Source organism: Liolophura sinensis, chromosome 11 (assembly GCF_032854445.1).
Source record: "Liolophura sinensis isolate JHLJ2023 chromosome 11, CUHK_Ljap_v2, whole genome shotgun sequence".
Taxonomy (NCBI): domain Eukaryota; kingdom Metazoa; phylum Mollusca; class Polyplacophora; order Chitonida; family Chitonidae; genus Liolophura; species Liolophura sinensis.
The window spans coordinates 6482960-6504047 of record NC_088305.1 but is presented as its reverse complement, the minus strand read 5'-3'; the positions used below and the strand labels follow the sequence as shown (position 1 = coordinate 6504047).

At 38.5% G+C, this 21088-nt stretch overlaps 1 protein-coding gene across 1 annotated transcript in view; it reads right to left on the bottom strand.

Moving 5' to 3' along the window:
* The window catches only part of LOC135477627 (uncharacterized), a 38525-nt gene extending 20054 nt beyond the window's left edge, over nucleotides 1-18471 (bottom strand). The window contains exon 1 of the mRNA XM_064757793.1: nucleotides 18070-18471. Within this exon, the coding sequence (XP_064613863.1) occupies nucleotides 18070-18142 (73 nt within the window). The 5' untranslated portion in view covers nucleotides 18143-18471. The remainder of the gene's footprint in view (nucleotides 1-18069) is intronic.
* Nucleotides 18472-21088: the final 2617 nt, after the last annotated feature.

The window sequence follows — 21088 nt, the reverse complement described above, 5'->3', positions numbered from 1 at the left end:
GCTTTGGCCAAAAATATGAATAGGTTGTAAAGCAGGTATTGTAAACATTGATAAAAACTGATTACATAGGGAAGTTTTTCACACATGTGGTACAGTTACAGGTGTATTATCATTGATGCCCTCAGTACACTTTCGAACTGAACATTTTTTTCAAAGCAAGTCAAATCCAACTGTTTAAACACTCCACCTCGTAAACTTAAACAATCAAGAAAATTTCATCTGCCACAAGTTAATTACTATAATACAACGACTGACAGGTATGCGCCTCCACCGCCCGTGTCACCACCTGTAATGAAGCTGTACCTCTACCTGTGAAGGTCTTGGCAGCCATGAGCATTATCACATGGCTTCAGTTTATCATTTCTGAATAAATTCCTCTTTTTGATTCACGAAATATCAAGCTTTGCCCTCTGACCACAACCCACTCCATCAATCTGCTGTGATCGCTTTAGTGCCAACTCGCACAGCCACGTTAGTTTCTTAAAAGCTAAGTTACTCCGATCATCGGGGATAATAGAAAAAAAACTGAAAGACTTCAGTTATTTCAGTGTGATGAATCAATGGTTTTTTGCGGATATTATAAAAATGTGTAACATGCAGAAAAAAAGACGTGTAACAATAGGAAAGTGGAGAGAATCATTCCATGATATTCTTTGTTATGTTATGAAGTAAATAAATAAAACATGATCTAAATGAGCACTAAATGTGCAGGTACATATATATATATATACATATGTATATACATATATATACATTTGACTCAGAACAAATTTCGGAGAGGAGATAATATCACACAGATATTGACAAATGTAACCTTTAATGTCTACAGACATGATTGTGGTGAACCAAGAAAATAGCTGAAATTTACTATCATAGCCCCAAAACGCCTTCCATCCGCAACCCCCATAATGCACATCTTTGTGGCACAACTCGCAGAAAGCCAAACCGGCGGATGTTATCTTCCTCATGAATTTTCCCACGTATTCCCCTTCGACCTTCCGTTCAAGCCCATCCCACCTCCAGATGTTTTTCAACCCCTTGTCCACTGTACGCGCATCAAAATCTTTATCTGATCGATCCACGATACTCCGAGACGTTGCCGCCATTTTTGACCGGGCTGGCTCTGCTTCTGCCTTCGAATAATGGTATCTTGTTCCCGATTGGTTGAAACAGTTCGGCTTAATGAAACACATGATCTGACTGGACAATAGACTCCATTCAGATAACATTATAACCTCCGGCAATGCCAGATTTCGGTAGCCATGCATCGGCAAATTGACAGAATCTTCGACTTTATTTTGAGGAAATAAATCGGAACTTTACAAAATGTTACTACACAGAAAAAAAACGGAAAACAGGTAAATTAATCGAAACTGAACAAAGAAAAAGCGGAATTCCGCTAAAAAGTGGAAAAAAATCATGTCTGCGTCTAGTAATTTGCATGGTATTTCAACACTGCTTCTCTAGACCATTTATCTAAGCAGTACTGAGTCACCAGAAGGCTAGAAGATAAATACATACGCTAAATGATTTAACATTTCATCCAAAAGAGGCAAATAAAAAATGTCATAAAATATTATATCAGATGCTGAAACGGTAGGATATCATTCTAACTTCGAAACGAACCTAAAAGAATCTTTCTACAACCAATAAAACTCTCAGAAATAGAAAAACCGAGCAAGTTTGTCATGGTCGAACTTTGAGGTCATTTAGGGTAACATATACAGCTCAAAAAAATACACATAACCATAGGTTTTGCCAGAATTTGAAATCAGGCCAACTCATTTCCAATTTTCTTCTACATTCCCTATCTCTCCTTTGTTTATTCTGTGAAAATAGGGCGTCTCAAAGACTCGGGGACACACCAGCCAGTGGAGTGAATGAACTTACAGGCTACAGCAGATTTAGAATTTTCCTTTTCCACAAAGACAAGAATAAGCGTTATTACCCTCCGTGCACAGAAAACAAAGATCTCTGAAGCAAATTATGTGCTACGCCAGTCAAAAAGGCCAGCATACCAGTGATTTCTCCTGTCCCATAAACAATGGAACAAGGGAGAAGTGTGTTTTCCCAAGAGTGCAAAATATACGGCAGCTCTAGGGCTTCACCCATCCTTCTACTTACAACAAAGCATGACCAAGAATTTGTGGGCATGAGCTAAAGGCCACTGTGTGAGCATGCATCTCACTTGGGCTGCTTTCTGACCTTAGATAATGAAGGTAGATGTCAATCATCTCTTCCCTGGTTCAGAAACAGCGAGAGGAAATATGCAAACAAGTACAACCTCTGACAAATGAAGAACACCAAGTGTTTTTCTGGCCCCAAAAGAAATATTTATGTCCTGTGATTTGAAACCAAATATTTCCTCATGAAAAACAAGTGGAACTCCTCTGTTGTCAGCCAAAATGTACATGAACACTACAGACATGTTACCAAAAAAAACTTGTTCACAAAATAGCAGCTACTGGTGTTCTGTTTTATATTTTGTATAACAATGGTCAATGGCTGGCTACCTTCCTGTGATATTCCACACAAAGAAATTCTGATGTAAAGTAGAAAAATTCTCATAATTTACATGAATAAATTTTCCAGTTCTTCATATACACTGAATACAGTAACAAAGTATTTAGTATAAAATTATTCTTATATACATGTATATTATATATACTTATATTCATTATATACATGCTTGAAAAACTAGGAGGACAGAAGTCGATTACACATATCACATCTCATTTACATAAAACGTTTTAAAAAATTAAAACTAAATTTAATCAACTATGCCACAAAAGGTAAATGTTTTTGTGAATATTTTTTTTTTTTTTTTGTGAATTCATTTTGTCTAAAGAATTAAGCTTACAAGTTCTCTTAAACATCATTTTTCTGCCCTACCCATACATGTACATGCTTTAAATATTCTTCTTCTCTCACTTTACATATAGGTTATTTGGTGCCAGTGGGAAACCAGAGTTTCTCACCACGCAGGAAACTGTTGCACCAGATAAAACCTCCTAACTTAAAGCAGCAATTAAATCAGCAAGAGCTGGATTTTGAACATGTGACTTTAGTGGCCAGGTCAGACCTGTAGAACCATGAACAACACTCAAGATAAATGCAGATTACTGGTTTACAGGTGTATCCTCTAAAATACCTTTATCATAATGCAGGGGTAATCTCAGAGTAGAGGATCAAAGTGTATACATGTATTATTCAGCTCCAAAATGGAAATACATAAATCGATATCAGGAGAAAAAGTCAGATGGCTTCTGGGTGTTGACAACATGGGCATAACAGCACACGCACCACATACCAGAGCAAGCTTGAATCATTATCAATGTCTATAATTGCGAGTAAACTGAATCAGCTTCTTTGCATTAACCCCTGTAACTCCAAAATGTTTGATCTTTCGAAACAAACCAATGTGAACGGTTAAGAATTTTCTGACACCAACAATAATCTGGTGATGTTATGGGTTAAGCAAATTTAAATAAGTGATGAGGAAATTATCTGGGCTGGCTAACACAACCCACAGATAAATGTAATCAATAAATGGGATGATGTGTGCAGCAGTTGTTAATATCATGTTGATGGAGAGGGCTGGGGAAGAGAAAACAACATCAATGACTGATCATTAAATAAAGACTTAAAGTGGACAGAAATAAATTAGTAGCAAGACCGTCCTCTGCAAAATTGTACTTCAGCCTAACTGTAAACTACGTGCACACATCTAAGTACAGACTAGTATCATGATCTTTATTAACTTTAACGAGTTTGTCAAACAATTAAGCCTAATTTTATCTGTCAAAGAAAAATAAGTATTCATAAAAAGTATAAAGTCATCAATGTTGTTATTGGCATTAATATATTTTGAAAATATTTTGTGGTCATAATGAGCAGGAATAATCCGTGTCATCCAATTATTATAGCATGCGGACTTCATTTTGTTAAAAACTAACTTTTTCAAAGCTATTCAAAACTGTTCTTGTAATTCTGGCAATCTCATTGTGATGATTCATCAACTACAAACTAAGATTCACAAAATTAACTTCCACATAAATTACATTTCATTTTTAAAATAAAAATAGTGACCAAGAGTCTGGCACAATGACCCAGGAGCCTCTCACCAATGCAGTCGCTGTGATTTCAAGTCCAGCTCATGCTGGCTTCCTCTCTGGCCGTACGTGGAAAGGCCTGTCAGCAAACTACAGATGGTTGTGGGTGTCTCCAGGGCTCTGCCCAGTTTCCTCCCACCATAATGCTGGCCGCCATCGTATAAGTGAAATATTCTTCAGCACAGAGTAAAACAACAATTAAATAAATAAATAGAACAAAAAAAAAAAAAAAATGACAGAAATTACTAATTTAGTTAGGTTTCAGCTTATAAAAATCTTCCCCACAATAAACTCCACATTTGCACGACATTTACTTTTGACAATTCAGTTGTTTCCATTTAAATTCCCCATTCATAGATCAGTAACATGAAGTCTGTGCTTTTGTTTCATTTCACCTGACTGGCACCTGAAGTTGTAAAATGAGAAGAAAGCTGGTGTTCCTTGTGTCAGAAAACGACGTGAGAAATACCAGACTCTATCTGCGGAGAAAAATACAGCAACAAAAGATCAGGCTTGACGAACTGAATACAAAAATAAACTGTTTATATGAGAGGTGGAGGCTATAAACCCTTTCAATTAATTTTATTACAGGTGCACAGCGCCACAGTTAATGTTTAATTGCAAGTTTTAACAACTACTTTTTGTTTGGAAGTACCATTTTTATGACTCGGATGTCATCTATATGCTTATGTACATAGAACTCAAGCTGTGATTACACATTGTTGTTAATGATAAAATAGGGTATAAATATTCATGAGGGGCGGCCTATCGGTCGAGTCATGTTTGCAATTAATCCATACCGTACGTGATTAGAAAAACCTGGTGTGCCGTTTAGAACAAAGTCCTTCAGACAGGTAAGTTTGACAAGCACAGAAGGTAAGCTGTCAGAAATGGGTAATGTCCTACAGCTGAATACCGCAACTATCTTGGCTGAAGTATTAAACATGCAAAATAGATCCAAGAATGTATCAAGACACGAACTCCCCAGGTTTAATAATTAAGTATCATTTTCAAGACAGCATTAAAATAATTAACAGTTCAGACTTGACAGGGCTTGAGCAATGAACCACAGTTTTCCCTTCATTTGCATTCAGAAGGTGCGCGTTTTTTCCCCCCTGATATTCACTGATGATCTCAAGTTGATAAGGATAATTTACGATGATGTGTCAAAGCTGGCACCATGCTGTCTCAGCGAGTGACAATCTTCGCAGTCAAATCGTAGCTGGCATGCACGGCTGGCGACATGTCGTCGAAAGTGACGTGACTCTAATCTAAGCATGAGACAATGCCGCCCATTGTGGCTTCCTCATCATTTAAAAGGTGGGCAAAACACAGCGATATTTGGATGGTAAGGCATTAGGCCACTTAATGCTGACCCCAGGCACAACAGACTGGAGAAAGACGGTTAAATAGCTATATTACTGAAACACCTGCATAAATTTACCTGTACACACCTATTCTCCTTACAAAAGAAGTTATACATTTCTGAACAAAGGCAGAGAGACAACAGACATTCCCTGCACAAGCTAAGCTAGCAAATGCCTTCTGGTACACACAGTTTCTTTACACGAACTGCAGGTAATGATGTACATGTAGGCCTACTTCTGTAAACCTTGCTAAAAAAAGTACAGATAAAGTGCGCCTGTGCTTAACACAAATGTGACACAGGTAAAGCACAACTGACAGTTACTGATACACCTGTGCCCAGACACAAAAGTGACACAGGTAAAGCACTACTGACCGTTACTGATATACCTGTCCTCAGATACAAATGTGACACAGGTAAAGCACAACAGACAGTTACTGATACACCTGTGCCCAGACACAAATGTGACACAGGTAAAGCACAACAAACAGTTACTGACACACCTGTGCCCAGACACAAATGTGACACAGGTAAAGCACAACAGACAGTTACTGATACACCTGTGCCCAGACACAAATGTGACACAGGTAAAGTACAACAGTTACTGACACACCTGTGCCCAGACACAAATGTGACACAGGTAAATTACAACAGACAGTTACCGGTACTGACACACCTGTGCCCAGACACAAATGTGACACAAAAAGTCAAGCATAATTACAGCTAAAGCACAAATGACCACTACTGATCCCAGGGTGATCCATCACAAAACTAACCCTTCACATAATTGGAATATCATTACCACACTCGCCATTCCCATCCCAAACGCATAAAATTACAAATACGAGTGTACTGATGTGATATTGTGAATGCGATATTGAGATTTAAAACTGTCAAAATGAGAAAGTTTGGGGAGACATGTATCTGCTTAAAGTTCTTGCCAATTATGAATAACATCTCAATCATAATTTAAGTAATGACTTTATGAAGCACTCTACCCTAAATATGCCAAGACTACACCATCTCCTTTCCAATTTGATGGATGGATAAAAACCTTATCAACAAATCTTTCACATATTTCTGTCTACAAAACTTAAGCATTGCTGTCAATCATTTCATTTGGCACAGGGAACATTTCCTATCCAGATAATGAAGCTGCGAAAACACGCCACATTTTTTTTCCTTTTGAGTTTCCTATTGGTCAGCTATAATGTAATTCATCATTTTAACAAACACACAAAATTCTTGTACCAATGGACTTCATACCCTTCTAGCCTACCAATTCAACTTTTCTTTCTGATCTTTCAAGTCATATGCCTTTAATTTCAGATTTTCTCTGCTTTCTCACACAGAAAAAAAGTTGTTCCTTACCGCCAATAATCAAAGGCTGAGTTTTTTGCCATGTTGTTGTCAGCACTGATTGTGACAGATTGACTACACGGGGTGGCTGACTGAAGAGGGGGACTGGTTTTCCTGTCTTTAAGGTCCGCCAATGGTTCAGACTTTGGCGTCACCTCAGACTGCTCCATGATTAAGAGTGAAAGCCACTCAGAGCTTCCTCACTGCACACAACTAGCTCACTCGCTTTGTTCTCCCTCGTCCAACTTTCGCCTTGGAAAGTTGTTTAGTGCCTGGTTCCACACACAGATTTCTTCACTCGTTATGACATATTGCAAATTCTGCAGGCATATGCATATTGCATTGACAGGGTATTTAGTGTTGAATACAGTATAAAAACTCAAGTCAGGTATACAGGCCTATAAGTATTTTTACATTTACTGGATGTATGAATTCTGCCAGGTAAGGTGTATAGGCCCATCAGGAATAAGCCTGTATGCAGGATGACTGTAGTCAGAAAAGGCATGTACCCAAAAATGCCTGTACCCAGCTATGACCAGGATGATTGTAGTCAGGAAAAGGCCTGTACACAAAAATGACAGCTATAACCAGGATGACTGTAGTCAGGAAAAGGTCTGTACACAAAAATGACAGCTACGACCAGGATGACTGTAATCAGGAAAAGGCCTGTACACAAAAATGACAGCTATGACCAGGATGACTGTAGTCAGGAAAAGGCCTGTACCCCAAAATGACAGCTATGACCAGGATGATTGTAGTCAGGAAAAGGCCTGTACACAAAAATGACAGCTATGACCAGGATGACTGTAGTCAGGAAAAGGTCTGTACACAAAATGACAGCTATGACCAGGACAACTGTAGTCAGGAAAAGGCCTGTACACAAAAATGACAGCTATGACCAGGACAACTGTAGTCAGGAAAAGGCCTGTACACAAAAATGACAGCTATGACCAGGATGACTGTAGTCAGGAAAAGGCCTGTACACAAAAATGACAGCTATGACCAGGATGACTGTAGTCAGGAAAAGGTCTGTACACAAAAATGACAGCTATGACCGGGATGACTGTAGTCAGGAAAAGGCCTGTACACAAAAATGACAGCTATAACCAAGATGACTGTAGTCTGGAAAGGCCTGTACACAAAAATGACAGCTATGACCAGGATGACTGTAGTCAGGAATAAGAATGTAGGAGTAAACAATACTGATAGCTGTGACAAAGATAACTGGACTCAGGAATAGATCTTTTAGGTCAATATTTCGGCTAGAGTCAAAACATTGAATTGAACAGAAATATCAACCTAAATGGCATTATTACTTGGAGTTACTTCTCCAGTACTCTTGACAAAACTCCTCAGTTTTCATGGAGTGAAGTAAAGTATTCAAGGATATTCTATTCCTGGTGACTTTCATGATTACCACAATTGCTGTCACTGGATAATCTTTACAAAATCAAACCTATGATTAGCCTTAACAGAAATGGCTATCACAATTCACACCATGACACTTGTGCCCAATAAATTCCTCCTACATAACAGAACTGTTACTGAAAAATCTTAAATGACTGGATTTTCACAAAATGTGACAAGCTGTAAAAGACACATGACAAGAAATGCATACAGGTATTTAAATAAGGAAAAACTCTTGGGGTTCATTTAAGAAAACTTTTTCTCTTCTGAATACAAACGTCTCAAATCACAAGAGAAAATAATGAAGTATTTCAAAATAACAGACATAGAGCACTGAAAAGTGTATTCCAGTTGGTGTGGATTCAGTTGTTCATTTCTTGAGAACAAAGAGATTTAGTTCAAAGGGACACACTTTCATACCTGTTGACGCAATGTCAGTTTCCCTGTCTAGACACCAGTCAGAGAGCATGTGAGTTAATTAATGAGCATGTTAATTACCTCTGCAATGACAGAAGCCACTAAATGCAATCAACAGTAATGAACAAGGTGTGCTTCTAGGTTGCATTTCATAATGGTTAATGAAATGAAATATATATCAACTTGTACCACATACTACTTACATACAGAAAAATACGTTTTCATTTCAGAAAAACCTCACATAGAAAAATCTGACATACAACTCCACTACTTTACAACATCTCTTCTGGAAATAAATATATATATATATTAAAATTAACTTCACTGAAGCATGCACATGTGCAAGGCCAGAAAGATAAATCTGAACAGTACTAATAACAGAAATCAGATCATTCTTTACGTTTTATAATAACAGGTACCTGTCATTAATCAAAAAAGAAAATAGACACATTTGATATGTCAAAAATTAAGAAGAAAAAATCTTCATGAATTGAAGATGATGCACTGAGGTATAGAGGTTAAATACCAGTCTTTTATCACTCATGGAAAATAAATCTGAGTTCAATTAAATGTTAGATATCAGAATTGTTCAAAATAGACCTCAATGATTAATTCAGTTGTCACTAATTTGCCTACACTTATGTAGCTACCACAATTTTTCCAAAAAGTCAAAAGACAATATCCTAAAAGTTTTACTAAAACTTATTGTTTCAGAGAAAACAAAAAATAAAAACAGACGAGAACAATGCAAGATCATTTGAGTTGGCAGGAAGACAATCTGCTTCACAAGTGTTATGTATGAAAACAGCTTATGTGACAAAACGCACGAAATGAAGGTGGAAAAAAGACTTCTGTGGCGCCAGTGTCGGTGAAAAGTAGACAGTTACAGATCTGCTACCATACTACATTTCACAGCTTGACGAATGTCGTCTAGACTCGGAGGGACAAAATCACTCTATTTTGGGGCTAACTTCAGCGCCAGTCATTTGGCAGATATGGAGAGCAGGTGTGCTTTATATTGTCTTGTCAGCCATGGTGTTCATTTCATTGTTCACAACCACATGTTCCCAGCATGTCAGGCCAAATTCCACGGGGTACAGCTGAAAAGCAGCTATCCTCTAGCCAACTCCATGTTGGTTTAGGCATTGTACAGTTAGCAATGGCTACAGGACAAATCAGCATTTCAGTTGACAGAAAGCTGAGTGGTATGATAACCAAAACAGAAATAACATATTAATATGGACTCAATTATGGGCAGGTTGACATGCGTGTGTTATTTTTTTTTTTTTGCTCCATGGAAATGTGAAACATACATATGTATAAATGTACATGTATATAAAATGAACATTCTTCAGTTTACATTTCTGAGAGTTTATTTGTATGCCTGGAGTACACAGTAACTCATTTTAAAAGTGATCTAGCTGCCTAAATAGCCTTTTGATCACTGAAGTGTTTGCCACATGACATCAAACGGTTTGTCATTTTTATATCCTGTGAAGATTAAAGAACCATAAACCAATGTTAGCTAACCTCTACTTGTCCTGCTCCATACTGACCTACCAACAGATCCTAATGGATTGAACATTAAAGGTTTTGTTTGAGAATCATTTTTCGCTTCCTGCATAAAAACCTATTGAAATACTTTTTAACAGAAGTCGTCTCCACACTGTTAAACTCAAAGTTAAGAATAAATTAGGTTTGGCGATACAATAAGTTTATCTTCAGCACATTTTTCTTTTGACAAGTACTCCCTTGCTGAGGTCAGGAAGGACTCCGAAGGAGACTACTTTAGATCAAAACAGATTCTTAAAAATCAATTAGACATTTTGAAGTTGCCAAGCTACAGCCTTTCTACCCTGTGATAAAATGTGAATAACTTCTAATAGCCACACAGTCTTCAAAAACTGTCCATACCATTTTGGTACTAAAAACATGCCAATAACACAAACTGAACAGGTGTTAAAACAAACATTCCCTATGAAATGTATGTAAAAGAGTTATGATAAACATTAAGTTAAAACATTTATATGAGAATTACCTGCATTTTTTTTATTTATAATACCACTTATAACATATATTAGTATTATAATTTGTAAAGACTGTCTTTTATTTAAGGTAAACACAATTTTTCACAAAGGGCTTATTTTAAAAATGTTTTCTTCAAAATTAAGGATTACAGCAGGCTCCAAGAAAAGAAAACAAGTGTAGAACTTACTTTTCAATCTTATGCAAAAATGTAGCTAAGTGGTTAGAAATTCAGTAAAAAAAGTAACAAAGCTAACATATGCATTTGTTAACTAACATATTAATTTGGTAAGTACAGATCTTTCATCACTAGGTTTTGCCTTTGGAAACTTTTGTCCCGGCCTTGAATATTCATCACAATTTTTCACTCCTTACATACATATAAGCAAATAAACCAAAAAGTGAAGACAACTGATTGGTTTTGCTCAGGGTTTTAAAAAAGCTGTCTATGGAGTATATATATATATTTAATGAGTAGCAGAATTCACCAGAGCATATGGTAATTATAGCCTTTATCTCTGAAGTTCTGACAAGCCTGGAAGAGCAGACCCTATACATTAACCACTGGCTTTCTGCTTTTTACCGGCATCCCTAAGAAACTCCACACCTCTGATAAAATGTCATCACATCTCCCCTACCCAGAGAGAATTACACCACAGGTTTGTCCCATACACCCCTGCCAGGCCACACTTTAACATACATTGGATTGAACATGATTTATGCAATTCTTTATACATATACACTACGCTGGGGACCAATCTTCTCACAGAGCTTATGTTGAAGGGCAGTACTTTGAAATGCTACTTTTAATTACTTTTAACATAAAGATTTATTTTTTAAAGCATGTATGAACTGTAAAAGTCTGTAATCTTAGCTTCTTTAGTTATGCATCCACAAGGTATATGTACCTCCAATTGCAATCATTTGTCAACTTTCTACACTAGAAAATGAAATGAACTTAAACAAAAATGTGTACCCAATCTAACCCATATGTCATAAAGACATTCCCTAAGTCAGTGTTCTTCAAAATAATGAAATAAGTAATTTAAAAAATTATATCTAAAATGTAATAAAATTGAGCTTCAATATAAGTAGGATAATTTAATAAACTCTACACTTATCAAAGAAAATTTATCACAAATAAAGTGTAACCTCAACAATCGCACGCAGTATTTGCAATATGGCAGAGCTGAACTCTGATTGCAAATTTTTCTTCAGACTTCTCATGACATTTACAACTTATTACTTGTATCTGTAATGAGAATGTCACTTTCATAGCTCATGTTGAAATTTCAAAATTCTCCACATGTACCTTACAGACACAAGCACACATAACTTACGAGACAGATGAGACCTAATGTGTATTTAAGACCCGTGTAGATATGTGGTACACTACTAAACCATGGAATTTTGCCTGTTATTTCAATGTGCACTGCAGCATGGCAAATTCGTTCCGACACGACAAAGAGCTGAGTAACACCAGTAGTAAAGGTCCCAGCCCTGTGGCTGTATAAGCATGATTGGGTTCCCCGTCTCTCCAAGGCGTACTGCAGGGCTGTCTGCTCAGGCCTTTTCTCTTTGCCTTCTGAGTCAGATTCCTTATCTAACTGATCATCTATGATAGTTTCAGGTAATGTAAAATTGACTGAAATCTTTGTGTACCTGAACTGCTGAGATTTCTGTGGGGGCTATTCTCTACTCTATAAGCTGTCACTTCCGGCTTCAGAACCATGGCTATATCAAGGAGCCTGTAAGGAACCACATTTTTACTGCTGACAGTTCTCATTCAGCTGTAAACAGAGGCACTAGGCCTGGACTCTTTTACCCTCTAACTTTAGATGGGATTTACTGATAACAGCCCCTTGAATACAACCCCCAAAAAAGACTGTGCGGGCCTCTATAGAAACAGTGAGGTTTGAGAGGGAATCTGACCCTTACCGGTTCAGAACCCAGACCCTTCTCCAGCTATACAATTCCTGAGAGAGCTATATGAAAAGAACATCTTATTAAGATGGCTGGGTTTTGGGAAATAGACTGATTAGCTAATACACTATAAAAAAAACCCTGGGTCACAAGGTCAGTACACTTTGATCCATCACACTAAAAATATAAATACTTCATGATTAAAAAATTAACCCCGACTCATATATTTATTTATGAGTGGCCTTTGTAATTCATGGTTTTATACAGAAATACAGAATGAATGAACAGCAGCCACTGTAACAGCCTACAAACCTACATGCTACTTCCCAATAAAAATACCATGTTCTCCCAGTACAGCCAGGATGTGGAACCAGTTTTCACAAATAATGTAGACGTAAAACTTGCCAACCCTTTTGTTTTATGGGTGTTTTTTTTAGTTTCTGGGGGGAAAGTAATGTCATAAATCGATAATATGCAATTATTACGGAAGATTAATATTCAGGAGGGGGCCTCCTTGGCTCAGTTGGTTAGCGCACTATCGCAGCATGATGACCCAGGAGCCTCTCACCAATGCAATCGCTGTGAGTTCAAGTCCAGCTCATGCTTCCTCTGGCCCTACGTGGAACGGTCTGCAGCAACCTGCCAATGGATGTGGGTTTCCTCCAGGCTCTGCCTGGGTTCGTCCCACCATAATGCTGGCCGCCGTCGTATAAGTGAAATATTCTCGAGTACGATGTAAAACACCAATCAAATAAATAAATAAAATAATATTCACGGAACTCATTTACAGGGGAAGCTTTTTGCTGGAGAAAACAAATGATCAAGTTAATGGGTCTTTCTAGAGAAGCAATGTTAAAGAAAAACTTGTTTGTGTAATATGTATGCTTTTGTCCAAATCTGATAGCATAAATAAAATAAAAAAAGAGATCAGATTATGTGCATGGCTTAATTTTGGGGGTGACTACTAACCAGTGAAACACCACAGTCATATGCTGGAATGAGTGACAACTTCTAAACCATAAATATAACCCTTGCCGTGAATACGCCTTGCCAGTTGCATGCCATGATGTGGCCTATGTACTGTCAGATGAACTGTGTGCCAATTTGTTTGCTGTGTCCCGTACAGACAGTAAAGCTTAAGCAATAACAATATTAGCCTGTGTAACACAAGGCACGAGTACCTCTTAAACCACTCGATCTTTTGCACCTTTTATGTTGCCCTTTTTCTCTGTTAAAACAGGCCTTGTAGCTTCATACACTCCAGATAACCCTTGGTTAGCTCCATGAGTAGAGTCGGACAAAACCCGCTAGCCCATTCAAGCGGAAAACCAATATACTCTTCGCCTAATGTTCCTTCACACAATAGGCTTCAAGATCTCTGCTCAGTCAAGCGTGAGGCATCCGGCTGCACAAAAGCTCTGAGCCGCTAACCCGGACTTGGGTCTTAAGAACACACCTAATGCTGTCAGAAAGGACAGAGTACTCACAACTTTGCACACCTTAAAGTTAGGTTTATCTACATTTTTAACCGTCTACTTTGTTTTTGTGATTATTTTTTCCTCTTCTGAACTTATACATACATGCATAGTACCATAGCTTAGAAATGAAAGGGCAGGCAAAAGTTGGTACATCACCATTCCTCAGCTAGCTGTAATATGATCTACATTTCTATTTATTTATTTTTTTTTCATGACTAATTGAATTTTCCTAAAGATGAAATATATTTTGCAATGATGATGCTGAGAAATGGCACAATTGGTGCACAATATGTAAACAAAGGGGCACAGAGTGAGGTAAAATTTGAGCAAATTGTTCAGCAATTTCAGCTGGGAACACGAATCGTATCTCAGCAAGCCTCGCCTTCAAACAGAGGTCATTTCAGAATTCTAATAAAGCTAATTCTCACTCCGATGCACTGTTTTTCTACAGTAGGTTTTTATTTTAGACTTGCCACAAAACTCCCATCATTAAGGCTAATTACCTGCCATTGTATGCAAGTGACACAACTGTATCATTAGTAATCAAGTCACACAAACAAACTTTAAGAAGATCTGCTCCAAAGCTTTTGGCTAATTTAAAACAGATCTGTCAATCCAGAGGTGAAACAAAAGATCTCTGAAAATTACAAACATATTTAATGCAAAAATAAATCTCTCTTCATGAAATTAAAATGTATGTACAAAGGAGCCAGCCTCTCTATTATCCATGGAAATATAGCAGTAATGTAACTTTAACAAAAATGGCAGCCACCTATTTTATGTATCAAGATGTAATATAAATATCAAATTTATACTTCACCTTGACTTTGTGTACTCAGAGTGAACTCCCCACAATCTGCCCCACATACCAACAATTGAATTAGTGCCGCAGATGTCAACTAGACAAGCATAAAGTTTTGCCACTTCAGGTTATGTATTTAGCTAAGTTCTGAAACATAGCTGTCATAAATATAGCAAAATGCAGCTACATGCAGTCTTTGAAAATTACAAAGTATCTAACATCTTTCCTATCCATGAACAGTAGCAAACCATCTGTAGATTGACATCTTACTGTAGATTGACATTTTACCGCAAGCAGAATCATGTGACTGCTCTCATTCTCATATACATATATATATATATATATATATATATATATATATATATATATATAACCAGGTAGCTAAAATTTTTCTCCATAATATTTCAATTTATTCTACAGACTTCACACATTTTTAAATAAAGAAAAGGTGTTTTTGTGACAAAATTAACATGATAAACAAATGACACTGCCTTTTCTTCAAAATCTATGAGCACTAAACTTCACCTCTATTCAACAATTAACAGTCTTTCATCCATATAACAGTAAGAAAATTAAATACTGCGTAATTTAATTTATGAGTACATTCAATTAATTTGATTTTTACAATGAAAGTAGCATCTTGTAAAAGTCATTTTCAATCCCCACATCTCTGAGACACTTTAATAATGACCTTCCTAATGGAGTAATGTTGTTTATATTACTGTATATTTCATCTAAAGTTTAGCATTTTCTAGGGGCACATGCAATAGAAGGGGTAAGAACATGTTAAATTTAATAACACAGCCTGAATGTACTTCTCATGCCACTACACTGCTAACCCCAAACCTGAGCTACATGTAGGCTAGATAGCCAGTTCAACTAGATATTTCTCACAAAATGTCACTTCACCTCATCCCCTGCCACATGTCATTTCTTTTGACCTCAGTTTATTTAGAAATGTAAACTTCTGCCTAATTAATCATAAGTCACGTACATGAACACCACAGCAACTTACAGGTCCTGAACTGGCTGCTCACAGTGTCTGAACAAAGCTTTCTGCCTAGGAATAGCAATGAACTGGACTTGTCCCTGACATTTTTTTCCATGCGGACGACGCACTTTAATGGATTACTTGCCCAGGAAAAAAGTTAAGCTTGTCATAGTATTGTCTCTGAAACTACGCCAAAAACTGCTGCTGTCAACACTTTCACTGTGTGTTGAAAATGTGTCGCATCAAACAAAACAGTTGTTTTTTTTTTTTTGCTGCCTGTTAGTTTTACAGAAAGCCCTAGAGCACCCAAGCCAGGACTTTCTAAAAGCCAGTTTACATTTCAAAGGACACTTGAAGTGGTGCTAAAGGCAATCATCCTCTTCACTGTCACCACACTTGGCAGGATTAATGATAGGGTCATGAGGCAACAATAAGGATTAGAGATTAAAATTGGATTAACAGATTATATCTTAGGCAAGTGCTCTCATGATTATTAAGTGGCAGATTAAGCCTTTATGTACACACAAGAAAATTCTGCCTATACTAAACAAACTACGGCATTTTTCAGGCATTGGCATTAGAATTAGGAAATATATACACATTTGCTTTGAACAGTGCCTTCATAAATATGAAAAATCGGATATCCCACTGAATTTGATATTACTCCAAGGTTTTTGAATGACAGGAAACTGTGCCAGTGATAAATCATGTGCTAAAATTATGTAATGAGTAACATGTAGGCCTATGTCCTTAAGACCTAACTGTTGAAGATGTACAACCAATTGTGAGTGTATTTTCACCAAAATTCACACAGAACCCAAATTTAATTTTCACCGAACATTTGAAAGTCTGCACGAAATATTGGCTTCAGCACTGCAAGCCCTATGTTCATTTCGTAAACAGGTGCGTGTAGATATCTGCCAAAACAAACAATGTCCAGTTCCGGAAACACCTGTCGCGTCAACATGGACTTACGTTTCACCTGCGTCACAACTACAGGAAGCCTTTAAGGTCGGTCTCTTCGACCTGCAATCCTCAGGGGGTAAAATGCTAAAAACTGTTGAATCTCTATTGTCCAATATCTCCATATGCTCATTTTATGCATTTTACACTGAATTTGGATACACCAGGAGCGAATGTTTTCGGCATAAAATGCTTACAAACGTATACCGAAGTTCAATTTGGAGCACAGATAAACACGGTAAATGTCACAGCGTTCTTTCTCGCCTTTTCTATCCACCACACTCTCTTCAACTTACACGGCGCCTTAACTTTTAACGTTAAAGTTTATTATGTGCATAAAAATCGGAAATACAAGGCGTCGCGAGTTGGGTATTAACTGATAAAACACTCGTCAAAGTTCAAACCCCGTTCAGCGGCTATCTTTACTTGAAATCAGCAGGTCTTCTAAGCGTATTTTATGGTTGTAGGTTTATTGCTTGAACCCGTGGTAGGCCTACAAGTATACATACACTGGCGTAGCTAGCTCACCTCCCGCCTGTTTGAAAAGGAAGCGTGTAAAACTGCACACAAACATTGTGTTGGTCGAGGTATATAGTGAGGTAGTCAGGGCACGTTAAGGCGTGCGGAATTGTAACCGTGCCAGTGTTGTGATCAAGTCTATAATCTGGGTAAATATCGCACGCTCTTAAGTCTATCAAAGTTAAAAGGTAGAATTTCATTAGTTTGGTCGCTGGCAAATCGTTTTGTGCGTCTTCCGCGCGACACAATAGGATTTTTTAGCAAATAACCGACACTAGACACGGGATTGTATGCGCCGGGGGTGAGTGTGTGTTGGCGTTAAATACTGACCCGCCAGTTCAATGGTTCTTCCGCGGGGAGTCGACCGAAGAACATGCCCCCTGAAAAAAAAAACCTCAACACTTGGCCAGCGACAAAGCGCTAAACACACAACCCTTCAGTGTTACACACGGCAGTTTTTTTTTCTCCCTTTCTATACTGCTAATGTTATCGATGAAAACAACAACAGACCAGTGAAAGAAAGAAATAAAGAATGACGGAAAAAATTCTGCAATTTTCTTCTCTTCACCATTAAAACCATGAATCACCTTCATTATGCTGTCGAACCATGTACAGCGTTAAATTTGACACAATACAACGCAATCGTCCTACACCACAACAACCCCCTGGATGTTAAGATCCCCATGTGTACAAGGACTGGTACCCACCTGCCTCGGCGCTGGTTACAAGGATGCCTGTGATGATGAGAAGAGCGCCAAGGACGGGGAGCCGGCTAGCCATGGCTGACTGGCCGTAGATCTGCCCTCCGTAACGCTCACTCGCTCCGTACCCGTCAACTTCCCCTCTCCGCTGGCACCTCGGTCACCGCTCAAAAATCGCACAGAAATCACCTATTCTCCTTTACAAAGAACTGGTCAAGTCTCACGTCGCCCAAGAAGAACTTCATGTGTGGGTATGAAGCCCGGCGCTGACTAAATGTGTAGCTATAATCCCAGAGATGTCAGGAGTTGAGGCCCCGTCTCGATCCCTGGCTAACGGTAAGCAGACCAAGCCGTGTGCATGTGGTAATGGACGCTCATATAGGTAAAACTGCCTCTATAAGCAGCTTGTTGATCGCAGACGGCGCGTTAAGCTTCACCCGCCGCTCTCCTCGCTTCACTGGAAGCCGTCCGCTAGCCGACACGACTTAACCATCATTACCGAATAGCGTCCGATAAGCTTTCCCACTCCCTGATTGGTTCCGCTAGGCACACTCATGGCGCTGACTTGATCAACTTGGCTCTTTCACACCGCTCTGCACACATTTTATGATAATGAGCTCCCCCCACTCCCAAACACCTCTTCCCGTAAGCTTCACAGCACTCGGCTCATCTCAAACCACGAAATGTATAACAGTTTTATTTTATTACGGACAACTTCCAGGATTTACGTATTTCCAGGATTTACAGAACACCATATTGCAACTTCTACAAACGCCGCTTCTCACGCCTTAAGCGCATATATTCTCCTCGTCTAATTTTATTTAATATTTAACGTCAAGTTGGACAAAAAAAATGTTTGTCAGCTTTACACGGCTGCTGACTCGAGGTGAACTAGTGCGAAAACAAACAATCCACGACAACAGCTCAGACTTTTGTTTGGCAGACAGACAGCGAGAGACAATAAAGTGTCTAAATTTGTCGTTTTATTGCTTCTCTCTGCTCACCCCCACACGCCCAGTGGTCATGCTTTCACCATAGCACAGTCACGTGAATACTAAAATTTAGAATTGCAAAAAGCATAAATGCGACTTTTCCATGTTACTTATTTTAAGCCACAAAATATCCAGGTTTGAAGCAGGCTCGTGTAGGCCCAGTTTTCTTACCGAAAACGCTCAAAATGATGCATCACGTATGTATAGCATGTCATCTTATAATTTGAGGACACTATCTTAAAGCCTTAACTCGAGGTTGAAAATTATTAATTAATAAACTCGACACCACAAACATATGGAAATCGAGGGACACTGACATTTCTGTGCATAATTACAGGATTTAATTATTTTCCACTGAATATCACATACATTGAAAGTTACATCCACGATATCATCGTGTCGTCTTTTTCTGTTATGCATCTGATCACAAAAATCAGAAGTTATACAGTTGCCTTTTGATTCGTTTCGTACTTGGAGTAAAACATTTCCCCGCGATGCAACCAGTCGGCGCTGCCGTCATACAAATCAACCATGCATCGCAAATCAAACGGATCGGGGACTTCTTGTAGAGAGCTTATTTTGATTTTGAGAACAAACAGACTGAACGAAAGAATATTAACCAATCTGAATTTCCGGTAAGTGATGATATTAATGGACAGGTCTGTAAACTATAGGTTATACCATTTTACCGTCTTCTTGTGCGCTAGTATGAAGCGAGTTTTGACTAGCGATCCAGTGATCGCAATTATTTTGGCCCTACCCAAAACATTTGCGACCACTGGAGAATGGAAACGACCGTCTGCTACTGGGTGAGACTAACTGTGAGAGCTGTTCTTACACCGTACGAGCATATACGTCTCAGTAGGCTCGCAAAAGGCTTGCTCTGGTTCGTTAGCCGAAACTCCCTTCGTGTGAGACCCACTTTAGCCTATTGACATATCACGCAGACAAATGGCCATTGGAATTGGCAAAAACTCTTGCTGACGTGAAGTTGTCTGCAACACACTTTGTTGTGGGTAATCGTGGGTGATAAGTGTTTCCAGTAGTAGTTAGAATAATTTTCATGTATAAGGCTGGGATGTGTGGTGCGAAGTGAATATTTGTGTAATAAACTTTATTTGTTTGAATAACCTTTTTTGCCTTTCCCTTTTTAAATTTCTTGTTATCCATTTTGCTGTCAAAACTTTCAAGAACTGGAATTTCGACCACCCTTGAATATACACACTCCTGTCCTGAAGTGAATCCTTGAACTCAGCAAGTGCAATTTTCGATCGCACTGCCATACTCCTCACAAGTAAAGTTTGATCGACTATACTTTTCGGCCACACTTAGATATCCTCACAACTCAAGTTTGATCGATCACAATTTTCGGCCACATTTCCATACCCCTCACAAGTTCACATTGAACGACCACAATTTTCGGCCACACTTCCATACTCCTCTTAAGTTCACATTGAACGACCACAATTTTCGGTCACACTTCCATACTCCTCTCAAGTTCACATTGAACGACCACAATTTTCGGCCACACTTCCATACCCCTCACAAGTTCACATTGAACGACCACAATTTTCGGCCACACTTCCATACTCCTCATAAGTTAAGTTTGATCGACTACAATTTTCGTCCACACTTCTATACTCCTCACAAGTTAAGTTTGTTCGATTACAATTTTCGACCACACTTCCATACTCCTCACAGTGGGGCGCCGTGCATATTAAGGGTAAGGGTAGCTTGATCAAATTTACCGTCATATCACCATGATGCATTCAAGGATGCAGGGTACTGGTTCTAGTGCTGACATATTTATAGTGCTACCTAACTGGAAGGCCATGCTGGGGGCGCTTTACATGACAACTACCCTTGATTTACAGCCCATATTATTTGGACTATCCCAGCCCTTATACTGAATCAGACGCTGATAAATTCTAAAACTGCGCTTCAGAGTGGGTGGGTGGTGGTTGGGGAGGTGGGGGGGGGGGGGGACGGTGCGGTTGCGTGTTGGCCAAGTAAACACGATCGCTGTGAGTTCA